At 45.2% G+C, this 20,219-nt stretch overlaps 1 protein-coding gene across 1 annotated transcript; it reads right to left on the bottom strand.

Moving 5' to 3' along the window:
- Positions 1–2,986: 2,986 nt before the first annotated feature.
- On the bottom strand, positions 2,987–5,831 carry LOC123430913 (transcription factor bHLH112). The gene is made up of 7 exons (XM_045114741.1): positions 5,313–5,831; positions 4,596–5,124; positions 4,371–4,487; positions 4,135–4,200; positions 3,725–3,790; positions 3,519–3,581; positions 2,987–3,380 (listed from the first exon to the last, which is right to left on the bottom strand). The coding sequence occupies exons 1-7, from the start codon at positions 5,660–5,662 to the stop codon at positions 3,222–3,224; spliced, it is 1,350 nt and encodes a 449-aa protein (XP_044970676.1). The 5' UTR covers positions 5,663–5,831; the 3' UTR covers positions 2,987–3,221.
- Positions 5,832–20,219: the final 14,388 nt, after the last annotated feature.

Raw genomic sequence — 20,219 nt, 5'->3', positions numbered from 1 at the left:
AAAAATTCGTCAGCATTTTAATTCAAAATTCTAATTTTTTAATATGCAAAAGTTTTTGTAATTCTAAATTATATAAATTATAAATAAACAAAAATGGAACGGAAAATTTTAAATAAAAAAAAACTATCAAAACAGGCATTAGCTATTTTTAAAATTTTAGGAATTTTTTTAAATGCATTAACATATTTTGAATTAGAAAGCATTTTGTTAAATGCCTTTAATAATTTTTAATACATGGAATTTTATTTGAGATCATGGACTATTCTTATTGTACAAACATTTTTCTAAAATTGCAAATATTTTATTGTATATGCGAGCATTTTCTACAATACTCTAAGCAGATTTTGAAGTCACAAACATTTTAATTTTTTAAATATGTTGCTTTATAATTTTCAGTTTATTAAAATTTTAAAGATTATTTAAAGTTCTAAATTATTTAAAATAAAAAAATAAAACGGAACTGAAAATAAATAAATAAACGGAACTAAAAGCATGCGCCTGTGCATGGGCCGGCCCATACGGTGTGCTGGATATCCTCCCAGCGTGCAGAGCATAATATAGGAGGTTTTTACATGGGCCGGCCCAGTCCAAGAATTTTCGCTTCATGAAACGTTTTCTATTACTTACCGGTGGTATGGTGGGTAATTTATGCAAACTTTAGGGGTAATTTCCAAGACGGACGACCAGAAACCGTATTTGCTTTATTATTAGGGAGAGATAGGCATATAGGCATTTTTCGAAATCCCAAGGTAGGCCGTTGCCCACCCTGTCTACCTTGTACATCCGTCATAACTTTCATTTCTCATATCTAAAACCGATGTCGTCGTCAATTCATCCATATAACGAATCGGGATCAACATCCAGTACAGCCTACCTAAAACGATCCCACATGAACATGTTTTAGAAGTCGTCATCATCATCGGACCACACACCCATCTTCAGAAGAGATATCCGCCTCATCCTTCCTGTGCGGACATCCGTCGACGCCACCGCCCTGCGCTCATCCGTCCAGACGCGAAGACTCTGAAAGATCTATCGTGCATAGCACCTGCCAACCAGGCATGACTCAGCGTAGAATCTGTCGGTCGGGCATGACTTGACAGCCCCACCGAAGCTCCATGCAAAACGAAGCCGCTGCAGCTCCTGCCTCTGACTTCCATCGCTGCTCCACAAACGATGCTCCCAAGAAAGAAACAGCACCGTAGTACCGCCATCGTCCGATCCGGAAGACCAGAACCTAGGGTTTTGCCCGAAGCAGCACGAGTGGGTCAACAACAGTTACACGACAATGTCTTCATCAAGGTAACGTTGCAAAGCGCCGCCATCTCCCACCAACAACCCGGTTTTCACCGGTAACTAAGTCTCCCCGACTCGTAGCCGGGACTAGATGACGAATCTCGGTATCCGACCATCCAGGCGCAGGCCGACCACCTCTAACGGAAAAGATGACCACCATCGCCGACTGCACCGGCCAGAACAAATCTGACCGGAGGTGCCGCCGCGACCACTAGGCACTCCACGCCGCCGCCGCCGATCCAAAGGCAGATGGCGTCCCGCCGTCCGAATAGGGCTAGCCACAAGAAACAGAGTCAAGTTCTATGACAAGTACACATGTACCTTTTCTCCCAAGAACAGGACAATCAGAGGTTCAACTTTACATCCATGCCACAGGAAAATTGGTGGGCCGAGGAAAAGTTAAACAATAATATTACAGTACATTTTATACTCCCTTCGTTTTTAAATATAAGTCTTTTAAGCGATTTTACTAAGGGTCTACATACGAAACAAAATGATTGAATTTATACTCTAAAGTATGTATATATACATCCGTATGTAGTCCATTAATGAAATTCCTACAAAGACTTATATTTAAAAACGGAGGGAGTATATCTTTTCTAAGTAGTCTCTCCGTATACAAATATAAGACGATTTATAGACTTGAAACAAATATAAGACGCTTTAGAGACTTGACACAAGTCTCTAAAACGTCTCAAGTCTCTCAAGTCTCTAAAGTCTCTAAAACTTCTTATATCTGTTTGCAGAGGAAGTACTTTATTGCAATCTCCTTCATCTTCAAGATCAATCGATTTTATGCCAACCATCCCACTGCGATGTTCAGTTTCATATTAAAAACTGGTGCTTTACTCTTTTCATTTCAGCAGTCATACACACACACACAGATAGACTCAGCAAGACCTAAAAGTATATTGGAAACTGGTGCGGTACTACCAAAACGTAAAGCATAGGAAATGGGGTGCTAGCTTGTTGCTATGGCAAGACTCTTGTGCTCAGCGCCCACCTATCAAGTTTCAGTGCAACACCTCAGTTGAGATTCAGTCGTTTCTCGGTACGTCGAACTTACCTGAATTTCTGTACCACGATTCGCTTTCGGTAGAATCTCATCGCTCATACCCTAAGAGACACGTATGCACTGATCCTACTACTTGTTATGCCAGAGTGATTTTTTACCTGCTGCTTTGTTGGTACCGATGAGGACTGCAAACGTAGACAACATATAACAAGAAAAACACAGTAGAATATGCCTGCGCAGAACTTAGGCGTGCTGATAATCCACTAGCACAGAGATGGAATAATTTAGCATGAAAGATTCTGGCAATATTTAAGGAAAAGGACACGCATGCACAAATTCTGAAAGCCCTGCTTATATTATACCAAAACATGTGGTCAGATTCAAAAGAGAAGCTTATTAGGAAAAGATACACTTTTGCTGAGATCAATCAAAGAGAGATGTCACTTTTAGTAATTAATTTGGTACAATATATCCGTAGAGAATGAAACCTGCTACAGACAGATCTGCTTTGATCCATCACTGGATTAACGCTGGATTAAAGTATTGAACCATTAAATTAGTTCTTAGACACAACTGATTGATGATGCAAGCCTACCAACCAATCATACGAACCCGATCGACGATGATCGGGTGATCACTTTGACATAATTCAGCCTCTCAGCTACCTCTGGTCCCTGAGTTAAATCCATTGATTATTCCCTGATGAACCTGAAGAATGAGTACAAGTCTTGAAGCACTCATTCCAAAGGTTCATCTAGCTAACCATATAGCTTCATCAGTACGTAGTGCTATCCGTTACAAATTACGATCATGAACTACTTATAGATACTAAATCATCAAGGTCGATCAAGGAACGCCGTCAGATCGATCTGCGCCGCACGTTCGTTCCACCCGGCGGGGCGGCCTTCATCTACCTAAACTGGCCGCCAAAGGGAGTCCAGAAGTCGACGGGCCCATCGCTTGCCACCGCGAACGTGCTCGATATCGGCACCAGGCACAGCCCCCGGCCCTTGAGCGACGCCTCGCCGCTGCCGTCCTTGCACGACTTGTCAGGGCTAGCACTCGAGCTCTGTGACCAAACACAAACAGATGCAAAAGTTATCAGGCATGCGCTAGCTAGGAGATGGTATTCATGTGGCAATGGAAAGGGAGAAAGAGCTATATAGCATGCAGATGCAGCAACCACGCCATGTATGTATGTATATACCTTGAGGTACTGTGGCACTTGATGCTGATGATGGCCCCTCTTTAGGTATGGAGCACTAAGCACCTGCATGGATGCAGAAACAAGTGTTCGTCAGCTCGGTCTCCAACACCCAGTCTTCAGTGAGGAAATCGATAGAGCCCGTGCGTGCGTGCTCCAGATGCCATGATTAAAGGGTGTATGTGGTACTTGGCACATGCACTACTTACACCAGCTTGGTCGTGGAGGAACTTGATGTACTCGATGGTCTCGTGGAGCACCGACGCCGTATCCGTCTGCACGCACGCACAACGAGAAATGTTAAGATTGTGTGTGTGTGTGTTAGACCGACGCATGTGTGTGTGTGTGTTAGACCGACGCATGTGTGTGTGATCTCTCGAAAGGATCGAGGAGAGGAAAGGAACAACTCTTTTGCAGCAGCGACAAGATCATGCATGTGGTTGTTGACGGTATGCTGTGGATCCAACTTCCAAGCAGTACTCTACTGGTTTGTGTGATGATATTGTTTATGTATAAACTCCTTGGAAATTTGGCTTGGTTTGAGTAATGCACATTTGGACGACTAATTGGACATGAAAAGCCTAGCTAGCCAAGCTAGCTGGATGGCTCGCTTGATTACCTTTCCGAAAGGAGAGACGAGCTGTTGGAGTGCTGTGATCCTGTCCCCTAGCTTCTCCTTCCTAACCTGGAATGTGTTGCACAACTTTAATAACCAATAAAGATGCATATATGATATGGGTTTTGAACTTTTGATCCACGCAACATGCACCAAATAATGTGTGTGGAGTTTGGAAGAACCAGCTGGTTGTAAGTTAAGTTGACCATGCACATGCATATGGGATGATGCATGTCTACCTTGAAGGTCGGCATTGGCGACGGCGTCCCCATCCTCGGTTTCTTGAATGCCGGCTCGCTGCTGGCCTTCTTGCTAACGATTGAGCTAGAGTCTCCCACACCTTCTAACGACACAGTCTACACATAACGAAGGTTAATTACAATTAGTGCTGGCTGCCATGAGATTAATATTTGCAATCACACTAGTATAAATCCTAGCTATTCTGGTCATCAGCACAAGCCTACCTTTAGTGCAAGGCTTGCCCCGCGCGGCGCCGACGAGGGTCGTTTCACCGAACGCACGCTGGTCTGGTCAGCCGCCGCGGGCGCTGGCATCGCCATGCCGAACCCGGCAGACGGATTCCAGAACGCCGCATCGTTGGTGAACTGGAGCGGCTCCCTGACCCCTGCCTGTCCGCCCATCTGCTGGTACTGATACTGCTGAATCCCCGCCGCCGCCGGTGCCGGTTTGGCCATCGGCTCCAAGAGGCTCCTCAGTAACGAAGACGACTGGAACCCGTAGGGCGAGCTCGGCGACAGGAGCAGCTCGGGTGCCCCCAGGCTGGACAGTAGCAGATGCTGCTGATGGCGGTGATCGCCGGCGTGCTGGTGCTGCTGGTGGTGGCCTTGCAGCGCTAGGTCTAGGTTATTCGGTGATGCATCATTCATCAGACTTGACACGTTCATGTGGCTCTGCTGGTCCGTTCTTGAGCTCATGTCATGGTGGTCACCAACTTGCAGAAACCCATGCATGTTACCACCGCCGCCGTTGCTCCTGTAAAAAAGATTAAACACACGCACTTGATTACACATAGATTTCATTAACTAATTTTACTGTCAAGGCTCACGGGAGTGTATGTATGCGTATCAATTCATCATATCGTATGGTATATAGATCACGAACGGAAAATTAACCGAGCAAAAGGTAGGTGCATGTGGAAGTGGGATAGAAGAACAACTCACATGTAAGGGTTATTCCAGTCGGTGAAGCCGGCGGCGCCGCCGGCTGCCGGGTCGCTGATGCTGGCTGTTTCTTGGAAGGTTACGGAGCTGTTGTTCCCGGGCGACTCGGAGGAGGCCGTGGTGGTGCAGCTCTTGGCCTTGCCACCGTCGGCCGCCGCCATGTCGTAGCCACCAGCAGCCAGCTGAGCGGCCGGCCAGGTATTGAACCCTGCGAGCTCCGTCGAGCACGCCGCCGCAGGCACCGCGGTCGTGTTGCTGTTCCACCACATGCCGTGTGAGTGTGAGACAGCTCCGCCACCGCCGCCGTTGTGCATGGCCGGAGCAGCGTACATCAGCTGGTGATCTCCCATATCAACGGATCGATCCGCCGATACCGCCCCGTTTCTTGGTCGATCCCGGTGTGCGGCGGAGAGGAGCGAGTCGAGATGCAAGCAAGCTTGGATGAAGGGAGTGGTGAGTGCTTGTTGGGTGGGCGAAGGGGGGAGGGGAAAGGGGGTGAAGCTAAGATGAGGGGTAGTGGTAGTGGAAAAGATGTGGTTGTGTGTCTTGGGTATATATAAACCGTTTGGAAAGGGCGGCGAGGAGAATTTCGCCTACCTGACCGCCGGGGTCGTTGGCGGTCTTCCGGCATTGCGTCAGCAGCTTGGTAGTAATTTAAATTGATCTGGTGCAACTGATCATGATCCAGCGGTTGTTCAGCAACCCAGATCGATCAGTAGAGAAGAGCATTGTACTACTCTGTCTCTTTTTTAAATGTGCGCTCAAAACGTGAAAAACTTTAAATTGACAAAGCCATCAATCGGTCACGATTGCAATGAAGAACAACGACACTGCTTCGATAGTAGTAGTTTCCGTAATAAAAAATGTTACACATACAAAGAGTTACATCAAGTTACACGTTGACTAAGTTTTTTTTTTCTAACTAACCACCCACCTTGATTTTTAAGGGGATGGGGCCCTCACATCCCTCTTAATCACCAATCAAAATTCACTTGTTTGTAAAACCTATGTAAAGTTATGTATGTGTCGCATTAATTGTTGACTTCCTCTGTCGCGGTTTAGAAGGCGTGTTTGAAAATTCTCTGAAACTTAGGTGGTTATAGATTAACTATGAGATGGGCTAAAAAGTAGCATTCACACCACGTATGCATGTAAAAATAGTACAACGGGGTACTAATTAGTTGCTACAAGTAAATGCAGATGCACCTTAAACTTTGTCTATTACGAAAATGCACGTAAACTTAATCTTACTTTCTAAATTATGATGAAGGGAGTAGTAAGCTACGTTATTTTCTTAGGGTTTTGATGTGCATGCTTCGTATGATCTTGTCTCCATTACCGGAAATAAAACTTACTACCTTTGTTCCAAAAAATATGTCGTTCTAGGTTTTGCGCGGTCTCTAATGATCGACCAACTTTGACCAATACTAATGTATGTACCTATTAAAACTTTACATTATGAAATTGTTTCCATGGAAAATTCAATGGCACTATTTTCATCTTAAAGAACTAAATAATTTATTGAATATTCATCAAATATAAAATAGTAATTCATTTTGTCATAATGATTTGTCTTCAATGATTTTTCATAAAGTTATTTTGTTGTGGCCGGTTTTGTTTACTTGTATCAACTTTCATGCTTCAGTAAGTTCTTTTCCAAAAAAAAAAGTATAAACATTATTCGCAAAAAGGATAGATTTTGACATTAGGGTTGAAAGTGATTCATTTGTGAATTTATGAAATGTTTAGTTCATCTATATGTGGGCATGTGGTGATTTTGCAGTGTTAGCGAACATGCGGGTTCTCTGTTTGTATCCGAGGAAGCATAAAGCACGTGCATGTTACAAAACAATTGGGGTATTTAGTTTTTTACCTTTTGAAACTGGTTTTAATGGCAAATCTAATGGTATAACTTTTATCTAACAAACCTAAGTTATTTATTATTGAGTAGTCAAAGGCTGGGAAAACCTTAATTAAGTATACGCTTTCTAGATAATCAATAACAATTAATATGGATCGAAGTGAATACTATATTTTTTAGGTTCGTTGTATCTATATATAGGGTGCAGTCTTGGAGACTAACTAAAATATCCATGATAAAGAAGGTATCCCAATTCGTATGAAAAAAAATACTCCCTCTGTACCGAAATATATGTCGCTGGAGTTTTAGCTACTCCAGCGACATATATTTCGGTACAGAGGGAGTATTTGCTAAAAACAAATAAGGCCCAGACAAAAAGAAAATTGCTCCGTATTTGTTCCAGACAAGTCACATCTAGCTATACTCTCAATAAATTCTGATCCTTCAATCCCCTCTTTAGTGATTCTTCAGTCAGAGGCTCAGAGCACAAGCTAGATGTATAATGGTCAGGATTTAGGAATATTGGGATTACAAAAAAGCAGGGATTGAACAATTGTTTTATGGCCGGGTGCCATGTTTCACACATTGGAATCAGGATAAATACGTCAAATCGGCATAAATATTATATGTTATCTCTTGCAAATAAAACAAGGGAATAAGACTAGGGCATAAATTCGAACTAATCAATCAATCAAAGGTACTGACCTCAGAAAGGAAGTCTTGCTGCTGAAAGCAACCTAAAGCAAATAAAATAAAATACACCAAGAGGAGGGGTTAATGTCTGATGAAATCGTTTAGCGTTTCCTGGCAATAGTCGCACTGTTGCACCTAGTCTTTGTGCCAAGAAGTCTTGTTTGCGTGTACTATAGTCGCCTCCAAGTGATCTAATCCATCCTAGCTAATTATTTTATCGCTGGTAATTGTGGCTAGGTCATGAGTATCATCCTTTATTTTATTGTTAAGCATTCCCGACCACTAGAAGATAAACTTAACGTCACGGTCCGTTGCAAATTACGTGCATGCCCTGCTGATATATTCTGCAGATCGTAGCTAGCATTGTGCATCCCAAATACGAACTAAATCTTACAGCATTTGAGTGGAGGAAAGGACGATGCATATATATGCACCCTTGATTTAATATATATATATAAGGATGAGAGAATTTACCCCTTTTTTTCGATGAAACCTGAAAATGCGGATACAAAAACGTCAGTTTCGTTTGGGGGTGGCCGACGTGATGGAAGAACCCCCACACATCGCACGCGTAGGCAGGCATGCACACCCCCATGTTTTGTCTTGGGCGATCGTTATGATTCCCTCGTTTCTTTTTGGATTTTTCCTCCATGCACTTATATTCCTTTGTGGGCTCACACTTCAGAGCAGCCAGTTCTTGTGTTATTATTCCTCTTATACTTTTCTTCTCTCCCTGGAGAATTGCTTAACGACGGAGTGTTTGTATTTAGTTAAGATGCTAGTAGCTAGCTCTAGCTCGATCGGGTTCTCGAAAAGGAAAAGAAAATGATAGTTACCTCAGTGCAATGCGACCGAAATGCACAAGTAGCTAGCTAGCTAGGAGGTCACCATGGTCAACGCGATTTCTCCTCCTACAGAGTGTAACTTGTTGGCTGGAAACTGTGGTGTTCGCGGGTAGCATACATACAGACAGAATGCGACTAATCTAGTAGTACTAGTAATTGGTTAAGGAGGGTACGGAGTACGTACTGCTAATTAACTTTTAGCTGACCTGAAAACGGCACCGCCCGTAGACGTAAACATGTACGTACGTGACTTGCAGAGAATCCGGTATAGTCATGGCAGTCTTTCGGCGTACGCACGCAGCAGAATTTCGTCTGCAAGGACACCGGTCGCTGGCCTAGGCCGGCAAAATTCTTGGTTTTGACCCTTTCACGAAAGTTCATCGAGATCTGGTCGTAAAATTTTGGGGATACGATCATTTTCCTACCCTCGAGGTGACGAGGTCTCTCCGATAGGAAACTTATTCACCTTAACGCGACCCATTCCTATCGTCAAATAGGCTGACGATAGCATGTACAACCCTATTGTTAAGGTGTCCGACAGTAGATACAAACATGCATACCTAGGAAAAATTTACGGTAGGTCGTGCATCCCTATTGTAAGGGTTCTCGACAGTAGGTTGTTAGAGCATCTACAGTTGGACTGGGCAAATTCGACACCTACACGTCTGCGGACGCGCTCTGACATGCCTGCGCCGGGAGACCCTCATAAACCGCTTCACACATCCACATATCTCATATCCGGACTCTAAATTCATGCAAAGTCATGCGCGTCGATCAGGGAAACATACCGTTATTGTACGTATATAACAAATGTTAGTATCGAACATAAATAGTATTTACACAAATTTATTTAAAGTGCACAGTCAATCGTCTGCTCTTTGATTTTTATTATGGGTCCATATATGCTCTATCAAATCATTTAATAGTTGCGTGCGCATTCGATGAACTCGGAGATTCTGATGCATTTGCAGAAAGTTTATAAATTGAGTTGCATCTTGATCTTCTGGGATTTTAACTTATTCGCCACATGCTTCAAAATCATTGGTTTAGGTTACACCATCACCCTAATCCTCGATAATCATATTGTGCAAAATAACACAAGTTGTCATCAGTTGCCATAAAGTTTTTTATTCCTACATCATTGCAGCCCCACGAACAATTTCCCAATAGCTTGCCTCTCCAATAGCCAACAACTTCTCTGTGTCATGTGCATTTGATTCTTTCAAATACTCTGTTCCAAACACCACGACCACAACACGAGCAAATTTGATTGTAGTCTTCAGGCATGTGCTCTCCCTCATCCTGACCATCTCACCAACGACATCTGTGGCAGTACCAAATGCAAGCATTTTCAGAGCAGTCGTGCATTTTTGCTTGGCAAAGAAATATAGTTGACCACAACAATCCTTTGTGAGCTTGAACTAGTCGTCATGTGCCTCCACTGTGTCCACAATGCGCAAAAGTAATGGTTTTCGCAAACAAAAACGGCGACGATACCATGGATCATCCTCGTCTCAAAGTAGTCCTTCTACAATAGCTTTGCTCTCGTTAATCTATCCCGATTGATCGCTCTTCTCCCTTTAATTGAGCCCCTAAAATTGAGGGTATGATTCACTTGCCAGTCCATTTCCTCTTGCATGCTCATAAGCATCATCATGTCCACTTCTTTATCTGAATCTGACGAATAAAATAACTGATCTTCTATCATTTCATCAAGCTCCATCGGTCCGCACTCATTGCCGGACGAAGCATCAGAATCCATATTTTCCCCTAAAATTTTGACAAAAAATCCAGTCAGACAACGTGTCGAACAAATCTAGCGCAAGACGGAGTCACAGAGTTGTCGGACGTACCACGGCATCTTCCGGGCCAACGACGACGTCCCCCGCAGCGACGACGGGACATAAGTATGCTATGTCGATGCTGGCGGAGCAGAGGCTAGGAACGCCGGCGGGGGCACGCGTCGACGAAGCTACAAGACGGACGACGCGGGCGAGGAAGAAGAGAGAAAGATTAAATGGACCTAGCAGTTCTTCCGGGTGAATTTGGTGCAATTTTCAGTGGGGTCAATCTGTCGGATCCGACGTGGCGGGCGCCCCCATATCCGCCTCATATTTGGCCTAGGTATGAGGGTGTCGGTCAGCCCAAACGTTTGAGGCCCATTTGAGATGCCCGTTTGGGTCGTAGTTTTGTGACCAGTCAGTGACCGGACGGTCTACCCGGACGTTTGAGATGGATATAAGAGCATCTCTGGCAGACCTCGTATAATGCCTCGACCAGTAAAATAACCGCCAAAATACGGGTCGGGCGGGAAATGTTGCTAGACCAGACCCCTCAAACACGTCCGACCCGTAAAAAAATTTGCGGGGCGCAGAAAAAGTTCGTTGTCAACCTTCAGATTCACGGGGGGGGGGGGGGCTACCCGAGGTCACCCCTATCCGCAACGAGATTTGGCGCGAGGGAAATTTCCGCACGGCCATTCCCCGCTCCCCCTCCTCGGCAGCCATTGCCCCACCACCGCACGCTCCGGACCATCTTACCCGCCATTCTTCGCCGCCATGGAAGCCTCCCAGCCGACGGATCTCGCCAACGTGGCGGTCGCGCACGTGCAATCCCGTCCGACGGATCTCGTCGCCGGCCATGTCGCCCCGCCGTCGCCCAAGGAACCAACGCGTCTGCCCGCAAGAGGCAAGGCAACTTGTCGTGCAGGGCGGCAAATGTTGGAATTATGCCCTAGAGGCAATAATAAATATAGTTATTATTATAATTCCTGTATCAAGATAATCGTTTATTATCCATGCTATAATTGTATTGAATGAAGACTCATTTACATGTGTGGATACATAGACAAAACACTGTCCCTAGCAAGCCTCTAGTTGGCTAGCCAGTTGATCAAAGATAGTGAGTGTCTTCTGATTATGAACAAGGTGTTGTTGCTTGATAACTGGATCACGTCATTAGGAGAATCACGTGATGGACTAGACCCAAACTAATAGACGTAACATGATTGATCGTGTCATTTTGTTGCTACTGTTTTCTGCGTGTCAGGTATTTGTTCCTATGACCATCAGATCATATAACTCACTAACACCGGAGGAATACTTTGTGTGTATCAAACGTCGCAACGTAACTGGGTGACTATAAAGGTGCTCTACATGTATCTCCAAAGGTGTTCGTTGAGTTAGTATGGATCGAGACTGGGATTTGTCACTCCGTGTGACGGAGAAGTATCTCGGGGCCCACTTGGTAATACAACATCACACACAAGCCTTGCAAGCAATGTGACTTAGTGTAAGTTGCGGGATCTTGTATTACGGAACGAGTAAAGAGACTTGCCGGTAAACGAGATTGAAATAGGTATACGGATACTGACGATCGAATCTCGGGCAAGTAACATACCGAAGGACAAAGGGAATGACATACGGGATTATATGAATCCTTGGCACTGAGGTTCAAACGATAAGATCTTCGTAGAATATGTAGGATCCAATATGGGCATCCAGGTCCCGCTATTGGATATTGACCGAGGAGTCTCTCGGGTCATGTCTACATAGTTCTCGAGCCCGCAGGGTCTGCACACTTAAGGTTCGACGTTGTTTTATGCGTATTTGAGTTATATGGTTGGTTACCGAATGTTGTTCGGAGTCCCGGATGAGATCACGGACGTCACAAGGGTTTCCGGAATGGTTCGGAAACGAAGATTGATATATAGGATGACCTCATTTGATTACCGGAAGGTTTTCGGAGTTACCGGGAATGTACCGGGAATGAGGAATGGGTTCCGGGAGTTCACCGGGGGGGGGGGGGGCAACCCACCCCGGGGAAGCCCATAGGCATTGGGAGTGGCACACCAGCCCTTAGTGGGCTGGTGGGACAGCCCAAAAGAGCCCTATGCGCCATAGGAAGAAAAATCAAAGAGAAAAGCAAAAAAAAGAGGAGGTGGGAAAAGGGGGAAGGACTCCTCCTTCCAAACCTAGTTGGACTCGGTTTGGAAGGGGAGGGCTGCCCCCCTTGGCTCGGCCGAAACCCTTAGGGGTCCTTGGACCCCAAGGCAAGGCTCCCCCTCTTCCCCCTATATATACGGAGGTTTTAGGGCTGATTTGAGACGACTTTTCCACGGCAGCCCGACCACATACCTCCACGGTTTTTCCTCTAGATCGCGTTTCCGCGGAGCTCGGGCGGAGCCGTGCTGAGATAAGATCACCACCAACCTCCGGAGCGCCGTCACGCTACCGGAGAACTCTTCTACCTCTCCGTCTCTCTTGCTGGATCAAGAAGGCCGAGATCATCGTCGAGCTGTACGTGTGCTGAACGCGGAGGTGCCGTCCGTTCGGCACTAGATCGTGGGACTGATCGCGGGACGGTTCGCTGGGCGGATCGAGGGACGTGAGGACATTCCACTACATCAATCGCATTCACTAACGCTTCTGCTGTACGGTCTAAAAGGGTACGTAGATCACACATCCCCTCTCGTAGATGGACATCACCATGATAGGTCTTCGTGCGCGTAGGAAATTTTTTGTTTCCCATGCGACGTTCCCCAACAGTGATATCAGAGCTAGGTTCATGTGTAGATGTCTTCTCGAGTAGAACACAAAAGTTTTTGTGGGCGGTGATGTGCGTTTTGCTACCCCCGTTAGTCTTTTCTTGATTCCGCGGTATTGTTGGATCGAACCGGCTCGGACCGACATTACTCGTACGCTTACGAGAGACTGGTTTCATCGCTACGAGTAACTCCGTTGCTCAAAGATGACTGGCGGGTGTCAGATTCTCCAACTTTAGTTGAATTTGGATTTGACCAAGGAGGTCCTTGGATGAGGTTAAATAGCAACTCATATATCTCCGTTGTGGTGTTTGCGTAAGTAAGATGCGATCCTACTAGATACCCATGGTCACCACGTAAAACATGCAACAACAAAATTAGAGGACGTCTAACTTGTTTTTGCAGGGTATGCTTGTGATGTGATATGGCCAACGATGTGATGTGATATATTGTATGTATGAGATGATCATGTTGTAATAGATAATATCGACTTGCACGTCGATGATACGGCAACCGGCAGGAGCCATAGGGTTGTCTTTATACTAATGTTTGTGCTTGCAGATGCGTTTACTATTTTGCTAGGATGTAGCTTTAGTAGTAATAGCATGAGTAGCACGACAACCCCGATGGCGACACGTTGATGGAGATCATGGTGTGGCGCCGGTGACAAGAAGATCGTGCCGGTGCTTTGGTGATGGAGATCAAGGAGCACGTGATGATGGCCATATCATGTCACTTATGAATTGCATGTGATGTTAATCCTTTTATGCACCTTATTTTGCTTAGAACGACGGTTGCATTATGAGGTGATCTCTCACTAAAATTTCAAGACGAAATTATGTTCTCCCCGACTGTGCACCGTTGCTACAGTTCGTCGTTTCGAGACACCACGTGATGATCGGTTGTGATACAGTTGCGCACGCGGAACACTCGGGTTAAGCTTGACGAGCCTAGCATGTGCAGACATGGCCTCGGAACACATGAGACCGAAAGGTCGATCATGAATCATATAGATGATATGATTAGCATGGGGATGCTTACCACTGAAACTATGCTCAACTCATGTGATGATCGGACTTGAGCTAGTGTAAGTGGATCATGAACCACTCAAATGACTAGAGAGATGTTCTTTTTGAGTGGGAGTTTAGCGAGTAATTTGATTAAGTTAAACTGTAATTATCTTGAACATAGTCTAAGTCCAGTTTGAATATATTTGTGTTGTAGATCATGGCTCACGCGACAGTCATCCTAAATTTTAATACGTTCCTAGAGAAAGCTAAGTTGAAAGATGATGGAAGCAACTTTGTAGACTGGGCTCGTAATCTTAAGCTAATCTTACAAGCTCGGAAGAAGGATTATGTCCTTAATGCTGCGCTAGGAGATGAACCGCCCGCTACGGCTGATCAGGATGTTAAGAACGCTTGGTTAGCACGTAAGGAGGACTACTCAGTAGTTCAATGTGCAGTCTTGTATGGCTTAGAACCGGGACTTCAACGTCGCTTTGAGCGTCATGGAGCATTTGAGATGTTCCAGGAGTTGAAGTTTATCTTTCAGAAGAACGCCCGGATCGAGAGGTATGAGACCTCCGATAAATTCTATGCTTGCAAGATGGAGGAGAACTCGTTTGTTAGTGAACATGTGCTCAAAATGTCTGGGTACTCAAACCATCTAGCTGAGCTGGGGATTGAACTCCCGCAAGAGGCTATCACTGACAGAATCCTTCAATCACTGCCGCCAAGCTATAAAGGCTTTGTGTTGAACTACAACATGCAAGGGATGAACAAGTCACCCGACGAGTTGTTTGCGATGCTGAAAGTCGCAGAGTCTGAACTCCGTAAAGAACATCAAGTGTTGATGGTGAATAAGACCACTAGTTTCAAGAGAAACGGCAAAGGCAAGAAGGGTAAATCAAAGAAGAGCGGCAAGCCTGTTGCCAATCCAACGAAGAAACCCAAAGCTGGACCTAAGCGTGAAACAGAGTGTTACTATTGCAAGGGTATGGGTCACTGGAAGCGCAATTGCCCCAAGTATCTGGCTGATAAGAAGGCGGCCAAAGAAAAATCAGGTATATTCGATATACATGTTATTGATGTGTACTTAACCGGCTCTCGTAGTAGTGCCTGGGTATTCGATACCAGTTATGTTGCTCATATTTGCAACTCGAAACAGGAACTGCGGAATAGACGAAGGCTGGCGAAAGATGAAGTGACGATGCGCGTAGGAAATGGTTCCAAGGTTGATGCAATCGCCGTCGGCACAGTTTCACTTCAGTTACCATCAGGATTAGTTATGAACTTGAATCATTGTTATTTAGTGCCTGCGTTGAGCATGGACATTATATCTGGATCTTGTTTATTGCGAGACGGTTACTCTTTTAAGTCATAGAATAATGGTTGTTCTATTTCTATGAGTAACACCTTTTATGGTCATGCACCTAATGTGAGAGGATTGTTCATATTGAATCTTGATAGTGATACACACATACATAACATTGAGACCAAAAGAGTTAGAGTTAATAATGATAGCGCCATATTTTTGTGGCACTGCCGCTTAGGTCATATTGGTGTAAAGCGCATGAAGAAACTCCATGCCGATGGACTTTTGGAGTCACTTGACTCTGATTCACTTGACACGTGCGAACCATGCCTCATGGGCAAGATGACTAAAACTCCGTTCTCTGGAACAATGGAACGTGCAAGTGACTTGTTGGAAATCATACATACCGATGTGTGTGGTCCGATGAGCGTAGAGGCACGCGGCGGATATCGTTATTTTCTCACCTTCACTGACGATTTGAGTAGATATGGTTATGTCTACTTAATGAAGCACAAGTCTGAAACATTTGAAAAGTTCAAGCAATTTCAGAGTGAAGTTGAAAATCATCGTAACAAGAAGATCAAGTTCCTACGGTCTGATCGTGGGGGTGAATATCTGAGTTTCGAGTTTGGTGCTCACTTAAGACAATGTGGAATTGTTTCACAGTTGACACCGCCTGGAACACCACAGCGTAATGGTGTGTCCGAACGTCGTAATCGTACATTATTAGAGATGGTGCGATCTATGATGTCTCTTACCGATTTGCCGTTATCGTTTTGGGGCTATGCATTAGAAACAGCTGCATTCACTTTAAATAGGGCACCATCAAAATCCGTTGAGACGACACCATACGAACTGTGGCATGGAAAAAGGCCAAAGTTGTCGTTTCTTAAAGTTTGGGGATGTGATGCTTATGTCAAAAAGCTTCAGCCTGAAAAGCTGGAACCCAAAGCGGAAAAGTGCATCTTCATAGGTTACCCAAAAGAGACAGTTGGGTACACCTTCTATCTCAAATCCGAGGGCAAAGTGTTTGTTGCTAAAAACGAAGCTTTTATCAAGAAGGAGTTTCTCTCGAGAGAATTGAGTGGGAGGAAGATAGAACTTGATGAGGTTGTCGAACCTCTCATCCCTTTGGATGGTGGCGCAGGGCAAGGGGAAACCTCTGTCGTTGCGACGCCGGTTGAGGAGGAAGTTAATGATGATGATCATGAAACTCCGGTTCAAGTTTCTATCAACCACGCAGGTCGACGAGACCACATGTTGCTCCAGAGTGGTACGGTAATCCCGTCTTGTCAATCATGTTGTTAGACAACAATGAACCTGCAAATTATGGAGAAGCAATGGTGGGCCTAGATTCCAACAAATGGCTAGAAGCCATGAAGTCCGAGATAGGATCCATGTATGAGAACAAAGTGTGGACTTTGGAAGTACTGCCTGAGGGCCGCAAGGCTATTCAGAACAAATGGATCTTTAAGAGGAAGACGGACGCTGACGGCAATGTGACCGTTTATAAAGCTCGACTTGTGGCAAAGGGTTTTTCACAAGTTCAAGGAGTTGACTACGATGAGACATTCTCACCCGTAGCGATGCTTAAGTCCGTCAGAATCATGTTAGCAATAGCTGCATTTTTCGATTATGAAATCTGGCAGATGGATGTCAAAACGGCATTCCTTAACGGTTTCCTTAAGGAAGAGTTGTATATGATGCAACCCGAAGGTTTTGTCGATCCTAAGAATGCTAACAAGGTGTGCAAGCTCCAGCGATCCATTTATGGACTGGTGCAAGCATCTCGGAGTTGGAACAAACGCTTTGATGAGGTGATCAAAGCATTTGGGTTTATACAAGTGGTTGGAGAATCTTGTATTTACAAGAAAGTGAGTGGGGGCTCTGTGGCGTTTCTAATATTATATGTGGATGACATATTGCTGATTGGAAACAACGTAGAGTTTTTGGAGAGCATAAAGGATTACTTGAATAAAAGTTTCTCTATGAAGGACCTAGGAGAAGCTGCTTACATTCTAGGCATTAAGATCTACAGGGATAGATCAAAACGCCTGATAGGACTTTCACAAAACACATACCTTGATAAAGTTTTGAAGAGGTTCAAAATGGAACAGTCCAAGAAAGGGTTCTTGCCAGTTTTACAAGGTACGAGATTGAGTAAGACTTAGTGCCCAGCAACTGATGAGGATAGAGAGCATATGAGCACCATCCCCTATGCTTCAGCCATAGGTTCTATCATGTATGCAATGTTGTGCACTAGATCGGATGTTAGCCTGGCCATAAGTATGGCAGGTAGGTTCCAGAGTAATCCAGGAGTGGATCACTGGACGGCGGTCAAGAATATCCTGAAGTACCTGAAAAGGACTAAGGAGATGTTTCTCGTGTATGGAGGTGACGAAGAGATCGCCGTAAAGGGTTACGTCGATGCAAGCTTTGACACAGATCCGGACGACTCTAAGTCGCAGACCGGATACGTATTTATTCTTAATGGGGGTGCGGTAAGCTGGTGCAGTTCCAAGCAAAGCGTCGTAGCAGATTCTACATGTGAAGCGGAGTACATGTCTGCCTCGGAGGCGGCTAAGGAGGGTGTCTGGATGAAGCAGTTCATGACGGATCTTGGAGTGGTGCCAAGTGCACTGAATCCAATAACCTTGTTCTGTGACAACACGGGTGCCATTGCCTTAACAAAGGAACCACGGTTTCACAAGAAGTCCAGACACATCAAACGACGCTTCAACCTCATCCGCGACTACGTCGAAGGGGAGGACGTGAATATATGCAAAGTGCACACGGATCTGAATGTAGCAGACCCGCTGACTAAACCTCTTCCACGGGCAAAGCATGATCAACACCAGAACTGTATGGGTGTTAGATTTATTACAATGTAATTCCCATGATGATGTGAGGGCTAGATTATTGACTCTAGTGCAAGTGGGAGACTGTTGGAATTATGCCCTAGAGGCAATAATAAATATAGTTATTATTATAATTCCTGTATCAAGATAATCGTTTATTATCCATGCTATAATTGTATTGAATGAAGACTCATTTACATGTGTGGATACATAGACAAAACACTGTCCCTAGCAAGCCTCTAGTTGGCTAGCCAGTTGATCAAAGATAGTCAGTGTCTTCTGATTATGAACAAGGTGTTGTTGCTTGATAACTCGATCACGTCATTAGGAGAATCACGTGATGGACTAGACCAAAACTAATAGACGTAGCATGATTGATCGTGTCATTTTGTTGCTACTTTTTTCTGCGTGTCAAGTATTTGTTCCTATGACCATGAGATCATATAACTCACTAACACCGAAGGAATACTTTGTGTGTATCAAACATCGCAACGTAACTGGGTGACTATAAAGGTGCTCTACAGGTATCTCCAAAGGTGTTCGTTGAGTTAGTATGGATCGAGACTGGGATTTGTCACTCCGTGTGACGGAGAGGTATCTCGGGGCCCACTCGGTAATACAACATCACACACAAGCCTTGCAAGCAATGTGACTTAGTGTAAGTTGCGGGATCTTGTATTACGGAACGAGTAAAGAGACTTGCCGGTAAACGAGATTGAAATAGGTATACGGATACTAACGATCGAATCTCGGACAAGTAACATACCGAAGGACACAGGAAATGACATACGGGATTATATGAATCCTTGGCACTGAGGTTCAAACGATAAGATCTTCGTAGAATATGTAGGATCCAATATGGGCATCCAGGTCCCGCTATTGAATATTGACCGAGGAGTCTCTCGGGTCATGTCTACACAGTTCTCGAGCCCGCATGGTCTACACACTTAAGGTTCGACGTTGTTTTATGCGTATTTGAGTTATGTGGTTGGTTACTGAATGTTGTTCGGAGTCCCGGATGAGATCACGGACGTCATGAGGGTTTCCGGAATGGTCCGGAAACGAAGATTGATATATAGGATGACCTCATTTGATTACCGGAAGGTTTTCGGAGTTACCGGGAATGTACCGGGAATGACGAATGGGTTCCGGGACTTCACCGGGAGGGGGGGGGGCAACCCACCCCGGGGAAGCCCATAGGCATTGGGGGTGGCACACCAGCCCTTAGTGGGCTGGTGGGACAGCCCAAAAGAGCCCTATGCGCCATAGGAAGAAAAATCAAAGAGAAAAGCAAAAAAAAAGAGGAGGTGGGAAAAGGGGGAAGGACTCCTCCTTCCAAACCTAGTTGGACTCGGTTTGGAAGGGGAGGGCTGCCCCCCTTGGATCGGCCGAAACCCTTAGGGGTCCTTGGACCCCAAGGCAAGGCTCCCCCTCTTCCCCCTATATATACGGAGGTTTTAGGGCTGATTTGAGACGACTTTTCCACGGCAGCCCGACCGCATACCTCCACGGTTTTTCCTCTAGATCGCGTTTCTGCCGAGCTCGGGCGGCGCCCTGCTGAGATAAGATCACCACCAACCTCCGGAGCGCCGTCACGCTACCGGAGAACTCTTCTACCTCTCCGTCTCTCTTGCTGGATCAAGAAGGTCGAGATCATCGTCGAGCTGTATGTGTGCTGAACGCGGAGGTGCCGTCCGTTCGGCACTAGATCGTGGGACTGATCACGGGACGGTTCGCGGGGCGGATCGAGGGACGTGAGGACGTTCCACTACATCAACCGCGTTCACTAAC

Source organism: Hordeum vulgare, chromosome 2H, assembly GCF_904849725.1.
Source record: "Hordeum vulgare subsp. vulgare chromosome 2H, MorexV3_pseudomolecules_assembly, whole genome shotgun sequence".
In the NCBI taxonomy this organism is placed as follows: Eukaryota; Viridiplantae; Streptophyta; class Magnoliopsida; order Poales; family Poaceae; genus Hordeum; species Hordeum vulgare.
This window is presented reverse-complemented; position numbering and strand designations above follow the sequence as displayed.

Excerpts from the sequence above, each read along its gene's own strand:
- LOC123430913 (XM_045114741.1), bottom strand. The coding sequence starts at position 5,662 with ATGGGAGATCACCAGCTGATGTACGCTGCTCCGGCCATGCACAACGGC. Across the intron at positions 4,201-4,370 it reads CGCCAATGCCGACCTTCAAG|GTTAGGAAGGAGAAGCTAGG; the intron begins GTAGACATGCAT and ends AACACATTCCAG. Across the intron at positions 3,791-4,134 it reads TCGTCTCTCCTTTCGGAAAG|ACGGATACGGCGTCGGTGCT; the intron begins GTAATCAAGCGA and ends GCGTGCGTGCAG.